The following is a 20,330-nucleotide window of genomic DNA, read 5'->3' as shown; positions in this document are numbered from 1 at the left end:
CTCCCCTCCCTCCTATCCCCTCCCTCACCCATCTCCCCATCTTCCCCCTCCCACCCCTGCTCTCTCCTGCCTCTACTCTACTCCCTCACCCATCTTCCCTCCCTCCTCTCCTTATCCCCCCTCACCCTGCCTCCTCTTACCACACTTCCTTTCCTTCCTTCACACCCCTTTATTCCTGGAATCCCCATCATGATAACCAGAAAGCCAGATAGTAGAAAATAGGCAGACCTGACCCTAGGACCCCTAGACTGCCCTCCTGTTCTATTCTGTGTCCTAGATATTGATGCTCTCCAAGCTTCAGTTTCAAGCTCCATATAGTTTGCATGACTTCATGGGTGTCCATACTCTGCCTCTGGGAAACCACAAGGAAAGAGAGGTGACAGCTTCTGCTCTGGTCCTTCCTTTGTCCTCAAAACCCCCAAGAACTCCTTCCCCCTCTTCACCCCTGGATTACCCCCTCTCCACCCCCGCTCCCTCTAGCACAGATGGGCCTGGGAGACAGTGACGTGGGCGCCAGGCACCGTGTCTGCTCAAGCGTCGGCTTCCGCTGGCAACCGCCTCCGCAGCCCTGCCTGCTCTGAACATCGGGGACACTGGGGCTGAGAATTAATGGGGGTGGGGGTACTGAAATGGGAGATTATGAGGGTGTTAAGAAAGAAGATCATGTGGAGCTGAGATGAAGGATTAAAAGGGGGACCAGGATAGGGGAGCTCGTGGGAATAAGGATTAAGAATAATGTAAGGCAAAAGATCATGGGCGAAAGACAGGAGATCCTATGGGGTCAAGAAGGGAGGAAAGTAAAACGGGTCTAAAACATGTGTTACCTTAATGGGAACTCAAAGGGGAAGTAAGATGAAAGATTATAGGAAGAACTTTAATGGGTATCACGGGGGTTGCTGAGAAGGGGCTGCTCATGAGGGAACGCGAATGAGGGAAACATACAGAGGATAAAAAGGGGACTCAGAAACGGAATTATGGAGGTGCTAAAATTGCGGAGAACTACCAGTTTACAAAGGAAAGAGCAGAAGAGTACTATGCACATCTACCGGGGCCTGTTTTGAGATTCAGTTAGGTCACATCAGGTCAACTCCGGGTCACGGTAAGGTAAAGCTAAATCAGGTCAGGGCTATGTAAGTTCACGGTTCAATGGAAGACAGGTAAGAAGGAATGACCTTTTGACCCTGGTCCAAGGACTACACCTCCCAGGGTACACTATTCTCTCCCCTATTCTCCTAAATGAAGAAAGAATGCCCAGAGTCACCGCCAGCTGGTGGGCGCAGTTTTCCTTTAAGGCTGCCTTTGACGTTGCAGGGGTTCCAGAAGGTTCTCCCGAGATTCGAGCAGCGGCCAGTACGTCCCACCTTCTCAAACCGGAGATTGGACTAAAATAGTTGTCCCCCGACTCGGGTCTAAGCCCCACAGACCAACCAATGAAATCAAAGGGCGCGAAGAGTTGCCGCCCTCTGTCCCTTTCACCAATGACATGACCAGATGGCGAAGAGGTGTGGTTGATTGATTTCAGAGTGCACCAATCAGACTCATACCAATCACTGCCCGGAATGTGTGCGCGTGTGGCCGAGTGACAGGGGCGGAGGAAGGGACGGCTACCACAGAGCGACTCGTTGAAATCTGTCCAATTACAACAGAGGCTGAGCTGAGTGACGGGCAGACGGCGCAATGGGCAGTACGGAGGCGGAGCTGTGGGGGCGGGTTCCCGGGCCGGCTGTCTGCCGCCGGCGGGCGGGCGACTCCTGTCCCTAGTGGAGGCGGCGGAGCCAGAGCCGGGGGAGGGGGCAGCGGCTGTCTGACGGACCGCGGCGGCGCCCGCAGCTCCTCACCGGTGAGGGCGCCGAGCCAGGACTCGAGGGTCCCGGGGGTGGGGATGGGGGCGTCGCGAAGCCAGGGGTCCTAATGGGGGGAGCGGGGATCGGGACACTGAGGGCCCATCGACTCTTCCGCCGCGGGGGTATGGGGACTCGGAGTCTACAAGGTGCTTGATGTCCGCGACCCTCTTAGAGGGGGCAGCCAGCCTCTGAGCCGGGGGAGGGTCGGGCCGGGTCGCATCGGGTTCTGCGGAGGCGTTTCTGAGCCAGCCCAGTCAGCCAGCGCCGGTGACATCACCGACCACCCTCCTCCGCCGGAGCCCCCTCCCCTCTCCTCCCCTCCTCTCCTCGCCGCGCCTTTTGTCCCAGCCGAGCTCTGTCCCGCCCCACCCCGCCCATCTGCGAGGGAGGAGACTCCCCGTCAGTGACTTCATTGAGTAGATTCTTGGGGATCGGGGTCTGCTCCTCCCCAGGAGAGACGAGAAGAATACACTGCCTCTAAGGCCCTCACAGACAGTCACACCTGTCGCAGGTACACACGCTGCCACTCACAAGCACACGCTCTTCGCACTGCCAGCCTTTCTGTCACACTGCCACACAGCCATTCCCAATCAGCCAGACCTCGCTGCACCTGAGAGCAGGTGATCGCTGGACCCTACCCCTTCACTCTCCACACCTGGGGATCAGGTCCAGCTCCCGCTGCACCGGACAAGGCTTGCTGGGCAAGTGCCCGAGACCCTGAGGAGGTGGCTTCCAGAGCTTCAGCTTTCCAAGCGGGCTCCGGTGGAGCGATCTGAGGTGAGGGGCTGGGCTGGGCATGTTTAAGCGCACAGTGCTCTCCTGCCCATCCCCAGCAGCACCCCCACTACAGGCCCGAGGAGCTTTCCGGAGCTTCCCACACTTCTGGGGAGAAGACTTCTTAGCCAGCTTGATGTTTAAAATTCAGCTGGAGCCCTTAAAACTTCGAGCGTGGACGCTGAATGGGTTTGTAAAGTTTCGGTAAGTCCCTCTGGAGAAGGGCACTCATACCCATACCAAGTCAAATTCTTCATGTCATATCCCCCCTCCATTGCCTATCTGCTTCCTCCATCTCATCTCATCCCCAATTACATATAAGAATCCCCCTCTGTCCCACCCTTACATTTGAATGAACTGCACCCCTTATCATTCATCTCCTATACCAAACCATTCAGGCATCCATCTTCACAAATACCTCCTCTAGTATTTCAACTCTTTAAATCCCATTGGCAACACATTTGCCACCTCAGACATTTCCACTTGTCATCCTTCATCGCCCTCCCTCAGTACTTCATTTCTGTTATCAACCATTCCCCTTTCCTGGACCAGTCCCCCTTGCTATTTCTCATTTTTCATTCCTGCCTCTACAGTAACATCCTCCTCATTCTCTCCATCCAAGGCAGTGCCACGCCATGGGATTCCTTTGTCATTCCAACATGTGGCTCATGGGTATGGAAGGAAGGGGAGGAGGGAGGAAAGAAAAAAGGCAATTCCTGAAAGAGCTTGCCCTATGTCTGTGGAGGCAAGAGAATTATAGGTCTAGAACAGCAAGCAGGTGGTTGCCGGGCAGGAAACTGGCCGTATGAAGAGGTGATGCAGGGACAGCGAGGGGAGGGTGAGAGCAGCGCCAAGCCGTTCCCCTCAGGCTCAGCCTCAAGCCTGCTCTAGTTCTCTGGGGGCACGCTCTCGGTGTGATAGGGTTCCTTCCCAGTTTCAGGGGAAAGAAAGTGTGGGCTGAGGCAGAGATGGTGGCAGACCACCCCCAGCTCCCTCTCAGACGGCTTTTACTGCTGCTTCCGAAAATGGCTGCCCTCCCCCAGATGCTCTTTCTTCTCTGCCTCCCCCAGCTGCAGCCTCCCCCCACCAGGCATGACATGCTGGTAGGGAGAAGGGGGAGTACCCGCCTTAATGGAGCCTTCTCTTCATCAGAGTGAGATGACTCCCAGAACCATGAGTCAACCCAGCCACCTGTAAGAGGCCCTGTGGGGGCAGGAGTTAGGGCTGTTGTCCTTGTCTACCTGAGGCCTTGAGGCCTCCCCTTACCCATTATAACCCTTACTCCTGCCAGGAAACCTTGTATACCTCTCTGAAGCAGTCAGAGACAGAAAAGCAGGCCTCAGCTGTGGCTGCCAGCCCAGGACATTGCTAGAAAGACTCTGGGCTTTGGCAGGGGTTGGCCAAGACTTGGGTTGGAGAATGGCTTCTGGCCATTCCCCCAAATAGCTCTAGCTACAGGAAAATGCCCTTCCTTCATATCCACCACAGAGACATTGATAGAGGGAGATTAGAGTGAAAGAATTAGAGTCCTGTGTTTCTCCCTCATATAAATAACAAATGCCCTTGCACTCAGCCTGCAAGGGACTATCAAAGGAGTGTGGACCTGGCACTGGGCCAGATCCTAAACCAGGGGGCAGGTGAGAGAGAAGAACTGGTAGAAAAGGTATTGAGGAAATGTTGGTTAGTGCCTAACTGTCTCCTAAAAACTAAGGTTAAAAAGACCCTACCCTAGGATGCTTTTGTTCACTAACACTGATGCTTAGGTGACACAGACATGTCTTCAAACAGTTTTGTGTGTAGACACTGGGAAATGAGTAAAGCAAACTGTTGCCCTGGTTAGGAGAAGGGCAGTGTCACCCCCCTGCTAATGAGGGAGTTAGAAACAGCAGTTTCCAAGGCTGTTAGTCATCCTCTGATCTGAATCACACGTGAGGCTTAGCATAGTTTGGGGAATGGGCGTAGGAAGACCTGGGGTCTCCAATGGCAGAGAGGAATTCAGGCACCCACACCTGACTCAGCCTGGCTGGCCAAGGCATCTGGCTGAAGACCCAGGCCCATCCCCAGTCCTGGGCCACTGCCCCAGCTGCCCTTAGCCTGGGCACCATGCCTGAGGCATGGCGTAGGAGACCATGATGCTCAGGTGACCTCACCCAGTACGCTGATCTTGGCCAGCTCCTGCGCATGGGTCTGTCAGTCCATGGTACCACCTCACTCAGCTGGGCTTGTGGGGGTCCTCAGTCTGTTCCAAGGACCTAGGCCTTAGAATAGCCCCAAGACTTGGGCCACAGCCCCCAGCTTCCTGTTGGGAAAACCCAGGAGCTAAGGAAAGAATCACAGAATCCTAGAATGTCAGAGCTGGAAGAGATCTTCTAGTCCAAACCTTTCATCGTACTGATGGAGAGACAGAGGCCCACAGAACAGGCATGACCTGCTGAAAGTTACACAGTGAGTCATTTAGGAACTTCAGGATCATCAGGAATAGGACCGGGGTAGAAGGAAACCGTGGCATCAAGGATCAGCCCTGGTTTCTTTCAGAAACAAGGAGACCAGTGCCGGTCCAGTGGCTGTGATGGGAAAGGATTACTACAAGATTCTTGGGATCCCGTCTGGAGCCAACGAGGATGAGATCAAGAAAGCCTATCGGAAGATGGCCTTGAAGTACCATCCAGATAAGAACAAAGAACCCAACGCTGAGGAGAAGTTTAAGGAGATTGCAGAGGCCTATGATGTGCTGAGTGACCCTAAGAAACGGGGCCTGTATGACCAGTATGGGGAGGAAGGTAAGAGGGCAGTGCCCCAGCCGATACTGGATGTCTGTCCTTGTTGGGGGTCCGGGGTGACCTAGTTCTCAAAGCAGGGAACTGGAGACTGATAAGAGGGTGAGAGGCACAAGTGCTCCCAGCACTGACATCCAGAGGGAAGAGGAGACCACCCACGCCCCTGTCCCAGCTCCCCATCCACTCCCTGCCTTTCTCTGCCCCTCTCCCTCCTCAAGTTCAGGCCTTAGAGAAGCTAGAGCCAGAGCCCTTCCCCGCCCTTCTTTCCCTCCCAGCCTTATTAGTCCTGCCTGAAGTCCCTGCTGCTTCATTGGCTAATGGAGAAGGTTAGGAAAGGGAGTGTGTGGCTCTCTGAGGACAGAGCATTTACAATCATCAGCATAAAAGTTTGGCCCTTAAGCAGCCGGGAAATTAACCACTGGAGCTCTGAGCTAGAGGTGGTTGTCCCCTTCCCTGCCCCATTCCGGCCCACTTCAGGCCAGCAGAACAGAGTTAGAGTTTCGACTCCCTGAGGAAGTGGCAGGGATCCAAGAGTGGAACGGGAACTGCTGCTGGCAACTTGCCCCCTCCCTGGGGTAGCTGGTGGCCACGCACAGGGTGGCAGGAAAGGTCCAAATAAAGCCTCTGAGAGGGCGGCTCCTCCCAGCACATCCCACGGGCATGATGTAGCTGCTAATTCTGGGCCTGCCCCTCAGGGCCGCCTGCCACCCGCCAGCCACAAGCACCTGTCAGGCTATATTAAGAGACATTGTCACAGCTGAGGACTCTCCTTTCCGGGAGGAACTGCCCTTCCTCCCCAGCGGGATCCACCTTTCTTCCACTTTCTCCTCCTCAGTCTCCCCGTTCTAGTCTCCAAATGGGCTAATGATATGCACTGTACCTGACACAGAGTAGGTACTCAAAAGAATGTTCTTTCCCTCTCCCCAGCCCTTGCTTTGTGTTGCATGATCCAATCCTCTGTACACCCTAGTCCTCCCAACCCTCTTTCTTATTCTCCATGCCAAAGTTCCTTCCATTATTCCCTCCTCACCTATTAGACTTGCCAATTCCCAGATTCACCAGGCAGTTGCTGGAATCCTCAGTATTCTTTCAGCTAAGAAATGTTTCTCTCTGGGGTAGGGAGATGGGAGGGGTAGTGGTGGGGAAGAAGAAAGCAGTGCAGACACCATGCCACCATGTGACCTGTCTAGGAATTGCATTCATTCCTCTGCTTGGCCTTATCATGATTAGGAAAAAGGTAGGAGCTGGGTTATTTAGTCGCCAAATCGTGTCCAAGTTTTTTGTGACCCCCATGGATTATAGCCAGCCAGGCTCCTCTGTCCACTGGACTCAGCAGGCAAGAATACTGGAGTGGGTTGCCATTTCCTTCTCCAGGGCATCTTCCCAACCCAGGGATTGAACTCCTGCATTGCAGGCAGATTCTTTACCATTGAATCACCAGAGAAGCTAATAGACTTCTTTCTGCAAGACCAAACCTAAGTGAAGGGCAAAGCTTGGGCCCTAGGTCCAGACACTGGTTCTAACACAAATCTACACCCCAGGAGGGTTCCTGGGGATACAGAACAACCTTAAGGAGACATCCAGGGCCTGGGAAGAGAGAAGCAGCCTTGGAAATGCGGATTATATTTCTGTTTGCCCTGCCCCCTCCCCGGTAGCCAGCCAGAACAGTTGTGAATATAGACTCTGTGTGCACCCTGGCTGGGGACAAGTTGTTCCCAGCTTGAAAGGGAGGTAGTAGTGGTACAGCAGGAATCCTTGCAGACAAATTACCCTCTCCTGTCATCATCAGACCAATTTCTCTCACTGAGCTCTGCCAAGCCTCTTGAGTTCACCTGACAATCAGACCCCCAGTAGAAGGAAAGAACAGACTTTGAGTCTTAGGAAGGATGAAGAGGCAGCTGTTACAAGTCACTGAATTGCTTGCCTCTTGGCCTCTTCAATGAAACCCAAATCTCCTCTTGTGGACGCAGGAAATAAGAGGCTAATTCAGGCTCAGGCTTCCACAGCCAATAAATATCGAGATAAAGGCCCCCAAAGAGAAGAGTCCCTTCTCCTAGCCTGGGCCCCAGCCCCGAGTCTATCTATATACCCTAGATCATTTCTCAGTGTTAACCTCCTTCTTCACTCCTCCCCACACATGCCCCTCCCCCCACTACTCCCATCACCATCACTACCATGCCCCATGAAGACTGCCTCCAGGAATCTGAGCCCCTGAGATACAACCTGCCTCCAGAGAGAGTCACTGGGGTCGCCACTGCAATGTTCCAGCTCATTCATGCATTTTGGTTGCTCTGACATAAGGTGTGGGGAGGAAGCTTGGTGTTGTGCACTCCAGGGTGTTGCACAGTCTACACTTGTCCCTTGTGTGAATGGTACCCCTTGGAGCTGTACAACACTATGAGCCCTGAGTGTGGGAACGAAGCATTTTAAAACTTTTTGTAGAGAAATAAGTCTTCTCCAGGCTAATGATCTTTCCTACTTTTGAGGGCCCTCCTGATTTCCCATTTGGGTGGGAGTCAGAGAAAGAGGACACTGTGCTTGAAGTAGGTTGAGAGGGGACTTCCTCCTTGATGATACCCCTACCTTATTTGGGACAAGTCACTTACTAGCCCCCTGGATGGTCAAATTCTTTGTGACTGCCTCTTGCCCTGTCTTTGGAGATAAGTAAATCTGGGAGCCAGGTATGACTTGTAATATGACCTCAGGCCAGCCATTCAAGGCTTAGTGAGACATCTTTGGGTCACAAGTAGATGGAAGAGATCACAGTGCTGGAGGCCGCATCCTACAAGTCTTCTAGTCTTAGCTTTTCAGCCTCTTTGATCCTCAAGATGTGCCTTATTATTATTAAGCATATAAAAAAGTAGAAATTAATCTTGCCAGAGATTTTTCTTACTCTATTAGGCCAGCCCTCTCTGTGGGAGTTAAAGATTGCTTCTTTCTCTAGGCTGATGAACTGGGAGCTAGAGAGCAAGGGGGGGACACTAGGGTGGGGCGGAGACCAGCCGCACTGCCCCTAACTTCTTCTCCCTCTAGGCCTGAAGACTGGCGGCGGTTCCTCAGGTGGCTCCAGCGGCTCCTTTCACTACACCTTCCATGGAGACCCCCACGCCACCTTTGCCTCCTTCTTTGGAGGCTCCAACCCCTTCGATATCTTCTTTGCCAGCAGTCGCTCAGCTCGCCCCTTCAGTGGCTTTGACCCAGATGACATGGATGTGGATGAAGATGATGACCCGTTTGGCGCCTTTGGTCGCTTTGGCTTCAATGGGCTGAGTAGGGGTCCAAGGCGAGCCCCAGAACCACTATACCCTCGGCGCAAGGTTCAGGACCCACCTGTGGTGCATGAGTTGAGGGTGTCCCTGGAGGAAATCTACCATGGCTCCACCAAACGCATGAAGATCACAAGGCGGCGCCTTAACCCTGATGGGCGAACTGTGCGCACCGAGGACAAGATCCTGCATATTGTCATCAAACGTGGTTGGAAGGAAGGCACCAAGATCACCTTCCCCAAAGAGGGCGATGCCACACCTGACAACATCCCTGCCGACATCGTCTTTGTGCTCAAAGACAAGCCCCATGCACACTTCCGCCGAGACGGTACCAACGTGCTCTACAGTGCCCTGATCAGCCTCAAGGAGGTGGGGCCTGGATCAGATCATGTTTTTACTGGGCAGGGGGTGGGAGTGATGGAGATTTTTTTCTTCCCCACTTTTACTTTTCTTCCTTTCCAATCACTCTACCCTACATTTTCCTCATTCTCTGTCTAATTTTCCCTAGGCGCTGTGTGGCTGCACCGTGAACATTCCCACCATTGATGGCCGAGTGATCCCTTTGCCCTGCAATGATGTCATCAAGCCAGGCACCGTGAAGAGACTCCGTGGGGAGGGCCTTCCCTTCCCCAAGGTGCCCACCCAGCGGGGAGATCTCATTGTCGAGTTCAAAGTTCGGTTCCCGGATAGATTAACACCACAGACACGGCAGATCCTTAAGCAACACCTACCTTGTTCCTAGGCTCTGCCCTAGTCAACCCAGAGTCTACCACAGCAATACCCCCCACACTCACCCCATCCATTGTGCACCCAGCTTGATGTCCACTGGACACTGGCAACATTTTCTAAAGTGCAAAAAAAGAAAAAAAAAAAAAAGCCACTGGTTTTCAGGGGAAATGTTCCCATCCCTGACCCGTTTCAAAGCTGGGCTGCCCTGGGGGAGTGGGAGGGAGGTGGGGAGAGCTAGCCCAGGCCAGGGGTCAATTTTCATGTCACAACATTTGAATCCAGTTCCCACTCCAGTGGCTGAAGAATGACCTGAGTGCTACTTGAAGATACAGAGATTCCTTGTCCACGCCTGTAAATAGCATGTCCTCCTTCCCCTCTCAGCTTTGCTCATACCTCTCCTTTCCCTTCCCTTCAGCTTCCTCCTATTGAGGGAGGAAGAGGATAAAATGGACACGCTTTCCCACCCCAGTCCCACCCTCAAGTCCACAGTGTCCAAGGTTATCACACACATATTCATGCACACAAAACACATACCTAGAGCTGTGTGTGCCTCTCCAGGGTTGAGATAGGAAGGGAAGGTCCATAACCCATGAACCGGGCCATTGAGCACGAGACACTTTTCATTTGGGGCAGGGAAGTGAATGGGACCCTCAGCAGCCTTCTTGACAGCTACCCTGCCCAGACCCTGCAGAGCTGGAAGTTCTGTCCTCCCTGCCGCTCCCAGGAATGTGCAAGGTAGAGAAGGGGAGGGGGCCTGCTGTATTAAGGCTAAGAGGTGGAGGGCACAGTCTGTCTTCCAACCTTCATCAGGAAGCAAAAGGGCTTTGGGGTCAGGTGGCAGCTATTCCCCACCAAGAGATTCAGGGTCACAGGTTTCTCCCCACACCTCTGAACTCAGGGCCTAGCCACCCCTAAACTTCCAAATCCCATTTTTGTGATATATGAAGCTACTTATTTCTTACCCTTCATGGAGGCTGCGTGGGGAATTTCTAGCCCTTTGATGCCTGTGTGACCCCACCCCACTCCCACAATTGTATAAAGGTCAAATAGTGAAGGAGCTAGGGTAAGACTGCTTCAGCCAGGTTCTGGGATGGGGTTTTTAGGTTTTCTCACTTTGACAAGCCCTTGAATGTTTTTATAGTAGTTTTTTTGTATTTTTTTGTAATGACAGTATTATGAAAAAAATAAAGTATTTTAAAAATATGGCATCTGAGCAAGAACAATGAAGCTCTGATGGGGATGGATGTTCACTGTCAGCCTCCCTCCTGAGCCTTGCTCACCTCTGTGAAGCCCAAGTAGGCCCTCAATATAAGGTAAAGCTGACTCCTTCCTTCCTTCCTCTAAGCCCAGATTTCCCAAATTTCCAAAACGTGGACCCAAAATTCAGCAAAGACAGAAGATATCACTCAGCTATGAGAAGAAACAAAGATTTGAAAAGAATAAATATCCTGCATTATAAGAAATAGAGACTATCCTCCACAAAGGATATGCTAGCCAGAGAACAAGGATCAGGCCTACAATGACCATGCCCTCCTGAACATCAGCATCCCAATGCCATGAAGACAACTCTGTCTTCACCTGAGCCTGGGCTCCATACAGAGGCTGACAAAGTGTAGGCTTTTAATAGGGACCTTCCTGCCCTTGCTTTTTATCCTGGGACAGTACCTATGAGAAAACTTCATTCTTTTATTCAAGGTACTTTTGGTGACAACTATTCCTTCCAGTGCAGAAACTGAGGGACTTCTGTTTACAAAATGTCTGCTAATATCTCATCCTGGGCAGGGAGATCCTTAATCCTGCATCCCCTACGCAGTGCTTTCCTATTCAGGTCTCCTAGGGTTGTCCCTGTCTTCACCCAGGGCCAAATTCTTATTCTAGCTCTTTCCTGAGGCCTGAAGCATTGGGATCTAGGTCTCCTGAGACAGACTGCTCTCTCCCACCTCCCTGTGGACATGGAGGATCTGGGAGCTCAGAAACTGTCATGTCCCCACTGAGTACACTCTGGGGATAGACTATGACACCTTAGAGGCCGGGCTATCTGAGGTCAGGGGCACTTAAATGAGAAAGCCCTGAAGCTGGCCTTGCAGCTCTGCCTACACCCTGAGCTTTGCCATTCTTGGAAGTTACATGAGGGATTTGTGGTCATTCTTAGATCATCACTATTTTGACCTATAAACACTGAGGACTGTGAAAGCCTATGATCATTCCTTCTGAGATTTGTCTGTTAGTTGCCCTGAGGCCACATCAGTGCCAGAGACTCAGATCCTGCAGGTGGACCCACTAGTGTTAAACATGGAACTCTTTCAAAGGTGGTGTTTTAGTTAGTTCCAAATATTATTTATAGGAAATTCTCTAAGAAAAATGGAAACTGAAATGTAAGGCTGGGTATCCAGGCCATACTGAAAAAAGTTAAATCCCACAAATTTTCAGTCTGCTTCTGTAGCAGGTATTATTTCAGATGGAGTGAGAGACTGTGTCTTATACTGGGTCAGAAAGGTTACTCCAAAGGCCCTAGTCTGGGGTAGAGAAGAAGGTTGTAAGAATGGGTCAGAAAGGTTACTCCAAAGGCCCTAGTCTGGGGTAGAGAAGAAGGTTGTAAGAATGGGAGCAAGGATTGAAGGTGGGCCTTACATAGGGCGCTGGAAATAAAACAGGGTTCAGGACTGGGGAACCAGTGGGGAATATTTAGCCTGCATTTAAACTAGAGGGGGATAGAGGAGTGGGCACTAGAAATTTCATTGAATAAAAAGGGGACCCCAAGGGGGAGCAACCACCAGAAACCAGGACAGCAGCTACAAGGGATTCACTGTGCAGAGAGGGGAAACCCTAGAAAAGCTGGCTCCATTTATGCTGCAAGAGGTCCCCCAAGTTTGAGAATGTAAAGGAGCCGCTAAAGACTGCACAGTTGATTAGGTTTGTCATCAGTGTTCCATAGGGGTTGGGAGTGGGTGTCCTGTGTCTCAGCAGGTGACTCTAAAGTAGTCCCAGAGGGGACTTCCCTGGTGGTACAGTGGATAGGAACCTGTCTGCCAATGCCAGGGACATGGGTTTGATCCATGGTCCAGGAAGATTCCACATGCCACAGAGCAACTAACCCTGTGTGCCACAATTATTGAGCCTGTGTGCTAGAGCCCAGGAGCCGCAGTTACTGAGACCATGTGCCACAACTACTGAAGACCCCATTCTGCAATTACTGAAGCCGACACACCCTAGAGCCCTCATACCACAACTACTGAGCCAGCATGCTGCAATCACTGAAGCCCATGTGCCTAGAGCCTGTGCCCCACAACAAGAGACACCACTGCAGTGAGAAGCCCATGCGCTGCAACCAAGAGTAGCCCCAGCTCGTTGCAAATAGAGAAAACCCATAAGCAGCAACATAGACCCAATGCAACAAAAATAAATAAATAAAAACAGTCCCAAAAGGATAAGCAAAGACTGGGAGATCTGAATTGGTGAAAGAAAAATCAGCAGTTCTGAAGGTAAGCCAATTGAGATTATCCAATGTGAGGAACAGAAAGAAAAAGAAGAAAAATCAACGGAGCCTAGAAGACCTGTGGGAGAACATCAACTATACAACATACAAAGAGTGGAAGTCCCAGAAAGAGAGGAGAGAGAGAAAGGGGGAGAAAAAACATCCAAAAAAACAATGGCCCAAACTTTCCAAGTTAAATGAAATACTCATCTACACATCCAAGAAGCTTAACAAGTTCTAGGTATGATAAACACAAAGAGGTCCACATTTAGACACACTAAACTGTCAGAATATATGACAGACAATCTTGAAAGAGGCAGGAGAAAAGTGACTCATGTATAAGGGATAAGATTTAACAGCTGATTTCTCATCAGAGCTGTGAAGGCCAGAAGGCATTGGATCACATACTCAAAGTTCTGAAAGAAAAATTCTATAATCAAATCACCAAAAATACCCACAAAAATGGGAGAAAAATTAAGACCAGATAAACAAAACCCAAAAATCCATTGCTAGCAAATCTGCTCTACAACAAATACTAGTGGAGTCTTTTAGGGTATATATATATATCCTGTTATTAGGAGATCCTAAACTCCTATTAATATGATCCTGATCCTAGATTTTATACATATAAATATGATGTGTATATATATATATATATATATATATGATGCATGCAAGCATGCTAAGTCATGTCCAACTCTTTGTGATCCTATGGAGTGGAGCCTACCAGGCTCCTCCATTCATGGGATTCTCCAGGCAAGAGTACTGGAGTGGGTTGCCATGCCTTCCTCTAGGGGATCTTCCCAACCCAAAGAATGAACCCACGTCCCTTATGTCTCCCACATTGGCAGGCAGGTTCTTTACCACTAGGACTATCTGGGATGCCCAAAGGAATGAAAGGTTGTTGCTGAACGATAAGACGCGGGATTCTTGGCCTCCGGAGGAGACGAATTCAATCCGGGGCCAGAGACGAGGCTGGATCGCTCAGAGCTTTTGTGTAATAAAGTTTTATTAAAGTATAAAGGAGATAGAGAAAGCTTCTGACATAGGCATCAGAGGGGGCAAAAGAGTACCCCTTTGCTAGTGTTAGCAATGGAGTTATATACTCTCCAATGAATCCAAAGACTGTCTGGAGGTTGTAAAGACCTCACCAGACCTACTCCCATAATTTACATTTTAAGGTAACAGAGTTGGCCAGAAGGTTTAATCCAAAGATTGTCCTCAGGCAGGATACATCCTTGTAAAGACTAGACCTACTCCCATAATTTATGTTTTAAGATAACAGAATTAGCCAGAGGGTTTAATCCAAAGACTGTCCTCAGGCAGGATACATTATTGTTATATAGTCACTCACAATGTATATATATATAGAGAGAGAGAGAGACAGAGAGACAGAGACAGAGAGTCAACATAAGAAAATCAATCAATGTAAAACATCATATTGATAAAACAAACAGAAAAAAAAAAAAACACATGATCATCTCAGAAGAATTTTTATGCCAGAAACTCAGAAATAAGGAATAGCAGGAAAATTCCTCAACATGACAATGAATAGTTATGTTTTAAAAAACCCACAGCTAGGGACTTCCCTGATGATCCAGTGGTAAGAACTCCACATTTCCAATGAAGCGGGTGCAAATTTGATCCTTGGTCAGGGAACTAAGATCCCACATGTTGCACAGTACTGCAAAAATAATAAATGAATATAAAATAATATTTTAAAACCTACAGCTAGCATCATACTCCGTGGTGAAAGACTGAAAGCATTTCCCTTATGATCAGGAACAAAACAAAGATGTTCACTTTCACAACTGTCATTCAACATTATACTGGAAGTACTCCCTGATAAGAAAAAGAAATAGAAGTCATTCAAATTGAAAAGGAAAAGTGAAACTATTTTCCCTTCACAGATGACATGATCTTATGTATAGAAGATCCCAAAGAATCCACAAGAAAGCTGGTAGAGCTGTAAATGAATTCAACAAAGTTGTAGCATACAAGATTAACACCAAAAAATCAATTGTGTTTCTCTATACACCACAAATAAACATTTTTTCCAAAAAGGAAATTAGCAAGCAATTCCATTTTTAATAGCATATGCACTATCAAATACTTAAGAATAAATCTAACCAAGGGCAGAGCTGCGTTCCAGCCTCCTTTACCCACCATGGTTTCTCTCCGCTCCCACGAGTAACTTGGTGTAACTTGGCTCCAGGGGCTCCGCACGCCGCCCGCCACCCAGGACCCCGCCGTCGTCAGCCTCTGCCTCGAGCAGACCCCTTCCTGACGGCCCTCGCTGCACAGGCTGGGAGGCCTCTCCGCCCTCCACCCCCACCGCGGAAAGTTAAGTTTGAAGAGGGGGGAAGAGAGAGAAACATGGACATGAAGAGGAGGACCCACCTGGAGCTGAGGAACCGGACCCCGGCAGCTGTTCGAGAACTTGTCCTGGACAATTGCAAATCAAATGATGGGAAAATTGAGGGCTTAACAGCTGAATTTTTGAACTTAGAGTTCCTCGGTTTAATAAATGTAGGCTTGATTTCAGTTTCAAATCTTCCCAAACTACCTAAATTGAAAAAGCTTGAGCTCAGTAACAATGGAATCTGTCGAGGTCTGGATGTGTTAGCAGAAAAACTTACAAATCTTACACATCTAAACTTAAGTGGAAGTAAACTGAAAGATATCAGCACCCTGGAACCTTTGAAAAAGTTGGAATGTCTGAAGAGCCTGGATCTGTTTAACTGTGAGGTTACTAACCTGAATGACTACCGAGAGAGTGTCTTCAAGCTCCTGCCCCAGCTGACCTATCTGGATGGATATGACTGAGAGGATCGTGAAGCCCCAGATTCAGATGCCGAGGTAGATGGTGTGGATGAAGAAGAGGATGATAAGGAAGGAGAAGATGAGGATAAGGAGGAGGATGAAGACGGCGAGGAAGAAGAGTTTGATGATGAGAAGGATGACAGTGGAGACGAAGATGTAGAAGGGGAGGAGGATGAAGATGAAGTCAGTGGGCAGGAAGAAGAATTTGGACATGATGGAGAAATTGATGAAGATGATGAGGATGAAGATGAAGAAGAGGAAGAAAGCGGGAAAGGTGAAAAGAGGAAGAGAGAAACAGATGATGAAGGAGATGATTAATAAGACCCCAATAACCTGCAAAAAAAAGAACTGTTCAGTATTGGTTGGACTGCTGACATGGATTTTTTGTTTTTTGTGTTTTTTTTTAAGAAAAAAAGAAGGTAGCTGTGATACAAACCCCAGGACACCCACCCACCCAAAGAGCCAAAGAATAGTTCCTGTGACATTCCACCTTCCTCCATTTAGTCCCTCTTGGAAATCCACCACCAAGCTTGGGGACTTCACCTCAAAAAAATTATAAGCGTTTTTAGGTTTTTGTATAAGACTTGCTGTAGCGTAGATAGCTGTGATTGGTGAGTCAACTGTCCGTGGCTACCAGTTACACCAAGATTGTAACAGCATTTTTACTTTCTGTACAACAAAGAAGCTTTGTAATTAAAATCTTAACATTTAAAAAAAAATAAAAAATAAATCTAACCAAGGAGGTTAATATTGTATATGCTGAAAACTACAAAACATGGCTGAAAGAACTTAAAGAACTATATAAACAGAATCCTGTGTCCATGGATCAGAAGACTTAACATTGTTAAGATGTCAGTATTGCCCAAAGTGATCTACAGATTCAGCATAATCTCTATTAAAATTCCAACTACCTTTCTCATAGAAATGTAAAGACCATCCTTAAAATCATATGGATTTTTGAAGAGTCTAAAATAGCCAAAACAGTCTTGAAAAAGAAGAATGAAGTTGGAGGACTCACACTTCTTGATTTCAAAACTTATCACAAAACTATTGCAATTAAAAGAGTATAGGGCTTCTCTGGTGAAAAAGCAAAAGTGTTAGTTGCTCAATCATGACCAACTCTTTGCATACCTATTGACTATAGCCTGCCAGGCTCCTCTGTTCATGGAATTCTCCAGGCAAGAATACTGGGATGGGTAGCCATTCCCTTCTCCCAGGGGATCTTCTTGATCCAGGGATCAAACTCAGGTCTCCTGCATTGCAGGCATATTCTTCACCATCTGAGCCTCAAATAACCAAAACAATCTTGAAAAAGAAGAATAAAGTTGGAGGACTCACACTTTCTGACTTCAAGACTTACCACAAAACTATATTAATTAAAATAGTATAGGGGTTCCCTGATGGCTCAGTGGTAAAGAATTTCCCTGCCAATGCAGGAGACACAGGTTTGATACCTGATCTGGGAATATCCCACATGTTGCAACTAAGCCCAAGTGCCATGACTATCGAGTTTGTGCTCCAGAGCTCAGGACCTGCAACTACTGACCCACAAGCTGCAACAACAGAAGTTACCACAATGAGAAGCCTGTGCACTGCAATTAGAGAGTAGCCCTTGCTCTCTGCAACTAGAGAAAGCCTGAGCAGCCAAAAATAAATAGTAAAATAAATTTTAAAATAAATAAATAAAATTTTAAAACCACAATGAGATACCACTTCTACCAAATAGGATGACTATAATAAAACTTAAAAAAGAAAAACAAAGAAAATAAGAAATGTTTACAAGGATATGGAAAAATTGGAACCCTTGTGCATTACTGATGGGAATGTAATAGTGCAGCCACTGAGGAAAACAGTTTGGTGGTTTCTTAAAAAGTTAACTTTTTAAACTTTTTACTTTAACTTTTTAACTTTAATTTTAAAAAAGTTAAAGGTGGTTCAGTGGCTAAGACTCCATGCTCCCAGTGCAGGCGTCTGGGTTCGATCCCTGGTCAGGGAACTAGATCCCACATGCTGCAACTAAGACTCAGTGCAGTCAAATAAATAAATAAAAATAAATATTAAAACAAAAAGTTAAAGTTGGAACTACCATATGACACAGCAATTTTATTCCTAGGTATATATCCAAAAGAATTACAAGCAGGAACTTGAACATATATTTGTACACCAAAGTTCATAGCAGCATTATTCACAATAGCCAAAAGTTGCAAACAACCCAAGTGTTCACCAACAGATGAATGAATAAACAAAATATAGTATATATACACACACAGTGGAATATAAGTCAACCAAAAGAGAAATGAAAATTTTTATATATTCTACAACATGGGTGAATCCTTAAAACATGTGAAATTAACTAGACACAGAAGGGCAAATATTATATGAACCTACTTATAAGAGGTACCTAAAGTAGGCAAATTCACAGGGATAGAAAGTAGAATAAAGGATACAAGAAGCTAGGGATCTGAGAGGGGGGAAGAAGAGAGAGTTGTTATTTAATGAGTACATAGTTTATGTTGAGGAAGATGAAAAAGTTTCAGGAGTAGATGGTAGTGATCACCATACAGCACTGTGAGTGTATCTAACTCCTGAATCTGAATTGTACACTTACAAATGGTTAAAATGAGAAATACCATGTTATGTGTATTTTATTATAATAAAAACAATGAAGTCTGCATCTAAAACTAATACAATTTTGGACTCCCCTGGTGGTCCAATGGTTAAGACTCCACACTCCCAGTGTAGCAGGCACAGGTTTGATCCCTGGTTGGTGAACACCACACAGTACAGCAAAATAAATAAACTAGTACAATATTACATATCAATTGTATCTCAATAAAAATTAACTAATTGACTTAAAAGAAACAACAACATCAAACAACAATGGATCAAAGACCTAAATGTAAGAATTAAAACCAGTCCATCCTAAAGGAGATCAGTCCTGGGTGCTCATTGGAAGGACTGATGCTGAAGCTGAAACTCCAATACTTTGGCCACCTCATGCGAAGAGTTGACTCAGAAAAGACCCTGATGCTGAGAGGGACTGGGGGCAGGAGGAGGAGACAACAGAGGATGAGATGGGCTGGATGGCATCACCGACTTGATGGACATGGGTGTGGGTAGACTCCAAGAGTTGGTGACGGACAGAGAGGCCTGGCGTGCTGCGATTCATGGGGTCGCAAAGAGTTGGACACGACTGAGTGACTGAACTGAACTGAACTGAAAACCATAAAACTCTTAGAAAAACTCACAGGAGTAAATCTTCATAATTTTGGATTTGGCAATGGATTCTTAGATATGACATCAAATTTTTGAGCAACCAAAGGAAAAATAGAAAAATCAGACTTCAACAAAATTAAAAACTTTTGTATTTCCAAGGACACTATCAAGAGAGTGAACAGATAACTCATAGAATGGGATAAAGTATTTGCAAATCATATATTTATAAGGGTTTAGTATCCAGAATACATAACATACTCTTAAATTCAACAACAAAAAGACAATCTACCCGATTTTAAAATAGGCAAAAGAATAGAAGTTTTCCCAAACTATAAGTTATTTATGTAGCCAACAAACACATGAGAAGTGTCAACATCACTGGTCAAGAGGAAACTCTTGTACGTTGCTGGGAAATGCAAATGTTTTGGTGGAATATTATTCAGCCATAAAAAAGAAATGAAGTAGTAGTATATGTTACAACAAGGATAAACTTTCAAAATCTTATGTTATGTGAAAGAAGCTAGACACAAAATTTCAGTTATATATTCCACTTACATGAAATACGTAGAACAGTCACATCCAGAGAGACTGAAAGTATATTAGTGATTGCTAGGGGCTGGGAAAAGGGAGGAATGAGCAGTATGTCAATGGTATAACTCTTGTTGAAATGAAGAATTTGTTTTGGAATTAGTGGTGGTGATTGCCTAACCTCGAGAAAATTTAAAAAACTACGACTTGTACACTTCTTAGGGTGAATTCTATGCTATGGGAACTATATCTCAATTTTTAGAAGTAATATTTTAAAAAATAAATAAGAGAGATTCCTGTGTAAGAGGTTGACATCCTGAGTCAGGAGTCAGGTGAGGTAAAATAGTCCAGACACAAAGTCTAGCTAGAGAATAGGACCTGAATGTCCTCTGAAGGAAGAGGGGAAAAGGCAAATGTTAGAGGTGGAAGATAATCCAGTAAGAAAGTAGGAATCAGTGGCAAAAAGGTCTGGTGGCCAAAAGGTGGTGAGAGTAATGGAAAGACTGGTTATAAAGAGAGTCTCAGTCTTGAGAGTTTGAGGGGCAATAGGGTCTAGTAGTAGAGATCCTGGAACAAAGATAAAAGTTGGGGGTGGAATGAAAGAACTTTAAGTGAATAAAAAGACAAGGAGGGTACCCAGTGGCCTGGAAAGCTCCACAGGAGGAAGAAATAAAGTTTCAGAGGATGAGAAAATAGATCGGCAAAAATATGGCGGCAAATGTCAGAGTGACCTCTAATGACAGAAAGAAGGCCACTGATGTGAATTATAAGGCTGATGTAGGCCTGAGGTGATGTAGCCCAACATCGCATCTGTAGCCCAACTGCAATGCTGGGCTACAATTAAAGGAAGGGAGACAATGAACTAAGATGGGTACAGTGTGGGAAGATGGGTTTCTGT

The 20,330-nt window shown here is 47.1% G+C and overlaps 1 protein-coding gene and 1 pseudogene across 3 annotated transcripts; both read left to right on the top strand.

Annotated features, from left to right (window-relative positions):
- The first annotated feature begins 1,716 nt into the window (after window positions 1-1,716).
- Window positions 1,717-10,593, top strand: DNAJB5 (DnaJ heat shock protein family (Hsp40) member B5). 3 transcript variants are annotated; one of them, XM_043486920.1, is made up of 5 exons: window positions 1,717-1,840; window positions 2,681-2,822; window positions 5,154-5,398; window positions 8,429-9,030; window positions 9,170-10,593. In XM_043486920.1, the coding sequence occupies exons 2-5, from the start codon at window positions 2,755-2,757 to the stop codon at window positions 9,401-9,403; spliced, it is 1,149 nt and encodes a 382-aa protein (XP_043342855.1). In that variant the 5' UTR covers window positions 1,717-1,840; window positions 2,681-2,754; the 3' UTR covers window positions 9,404-10,593. The 3 variants fall into 3 exon arrangements, with proteins under 3 accessions (XP_043342855.1, XP_043342854.1, XP_043342853.1); XM_043486919.1 differs by having other exon boundaries at window positions 1,719-1,840; window positions 2,678-2,822; XM_043486918.1 differs by having other exon boundaries at window positions 1,744-1,840; window positions 2,511-2,822.
- A 4,607-nt stretch (window positions 10,594-15,200) lies between these two features.
- Window positions 15,201-16,418, top strand: LOC122453067 (annotated as a pseudogene).
- The last annotated feature ends 3,912 nt before the right edge of the window (window positions 16,419-20,330 follow it).

The sequence above is a fragment of the Cervus canadensis genome, chromosome 14 (genome assembly GCF_019320065.1).
Source record: "Cervus canadensis isolate Bull #8, Minnesota chromosome 14, ASM1932006v1, whole genome shotgun sequence".
Taxonomy (NCBI): domain Eukaryota; kingdom Metazoa; phylum Chordata; class Mammalia; order Artiodactyla; family Cervidae; genus Cervus; species Cervus canadensis.
Note: the sequence above shows the minus strand (reverse complement) of the source record. Positions and strands in the feature narration are given on the sequence as shown.

What these genes read in the sequence shown, in the direction of transcription:
- DNAJB5 (XM_043486918.1), top strand. Translation starts at nt 2,641, where the DNA reads ATGTTTAAGCGCACAGTGCTCTCCTGCCCATCCCCAGCAGCACCCCCA. An exon ending in AATGGGTTTGTAAAGTTTCG is followed by an intron (nt 2,823 to 5,153) that starts GTAAGTCCCTCT and finishes GGTTTCTTTCAG; the next exon opens with AAACAAGGAGACCAGTGCCG. An exon ending in CCCTGATCAGCCTCAAGGAG is followed by an intron (nt 9,031 to 9,169) that starts GTGGGGCCTGGA and finishes AATTTTCCCTAG; the next exon opens with GCGCTGTGTGGCTGCACCGT.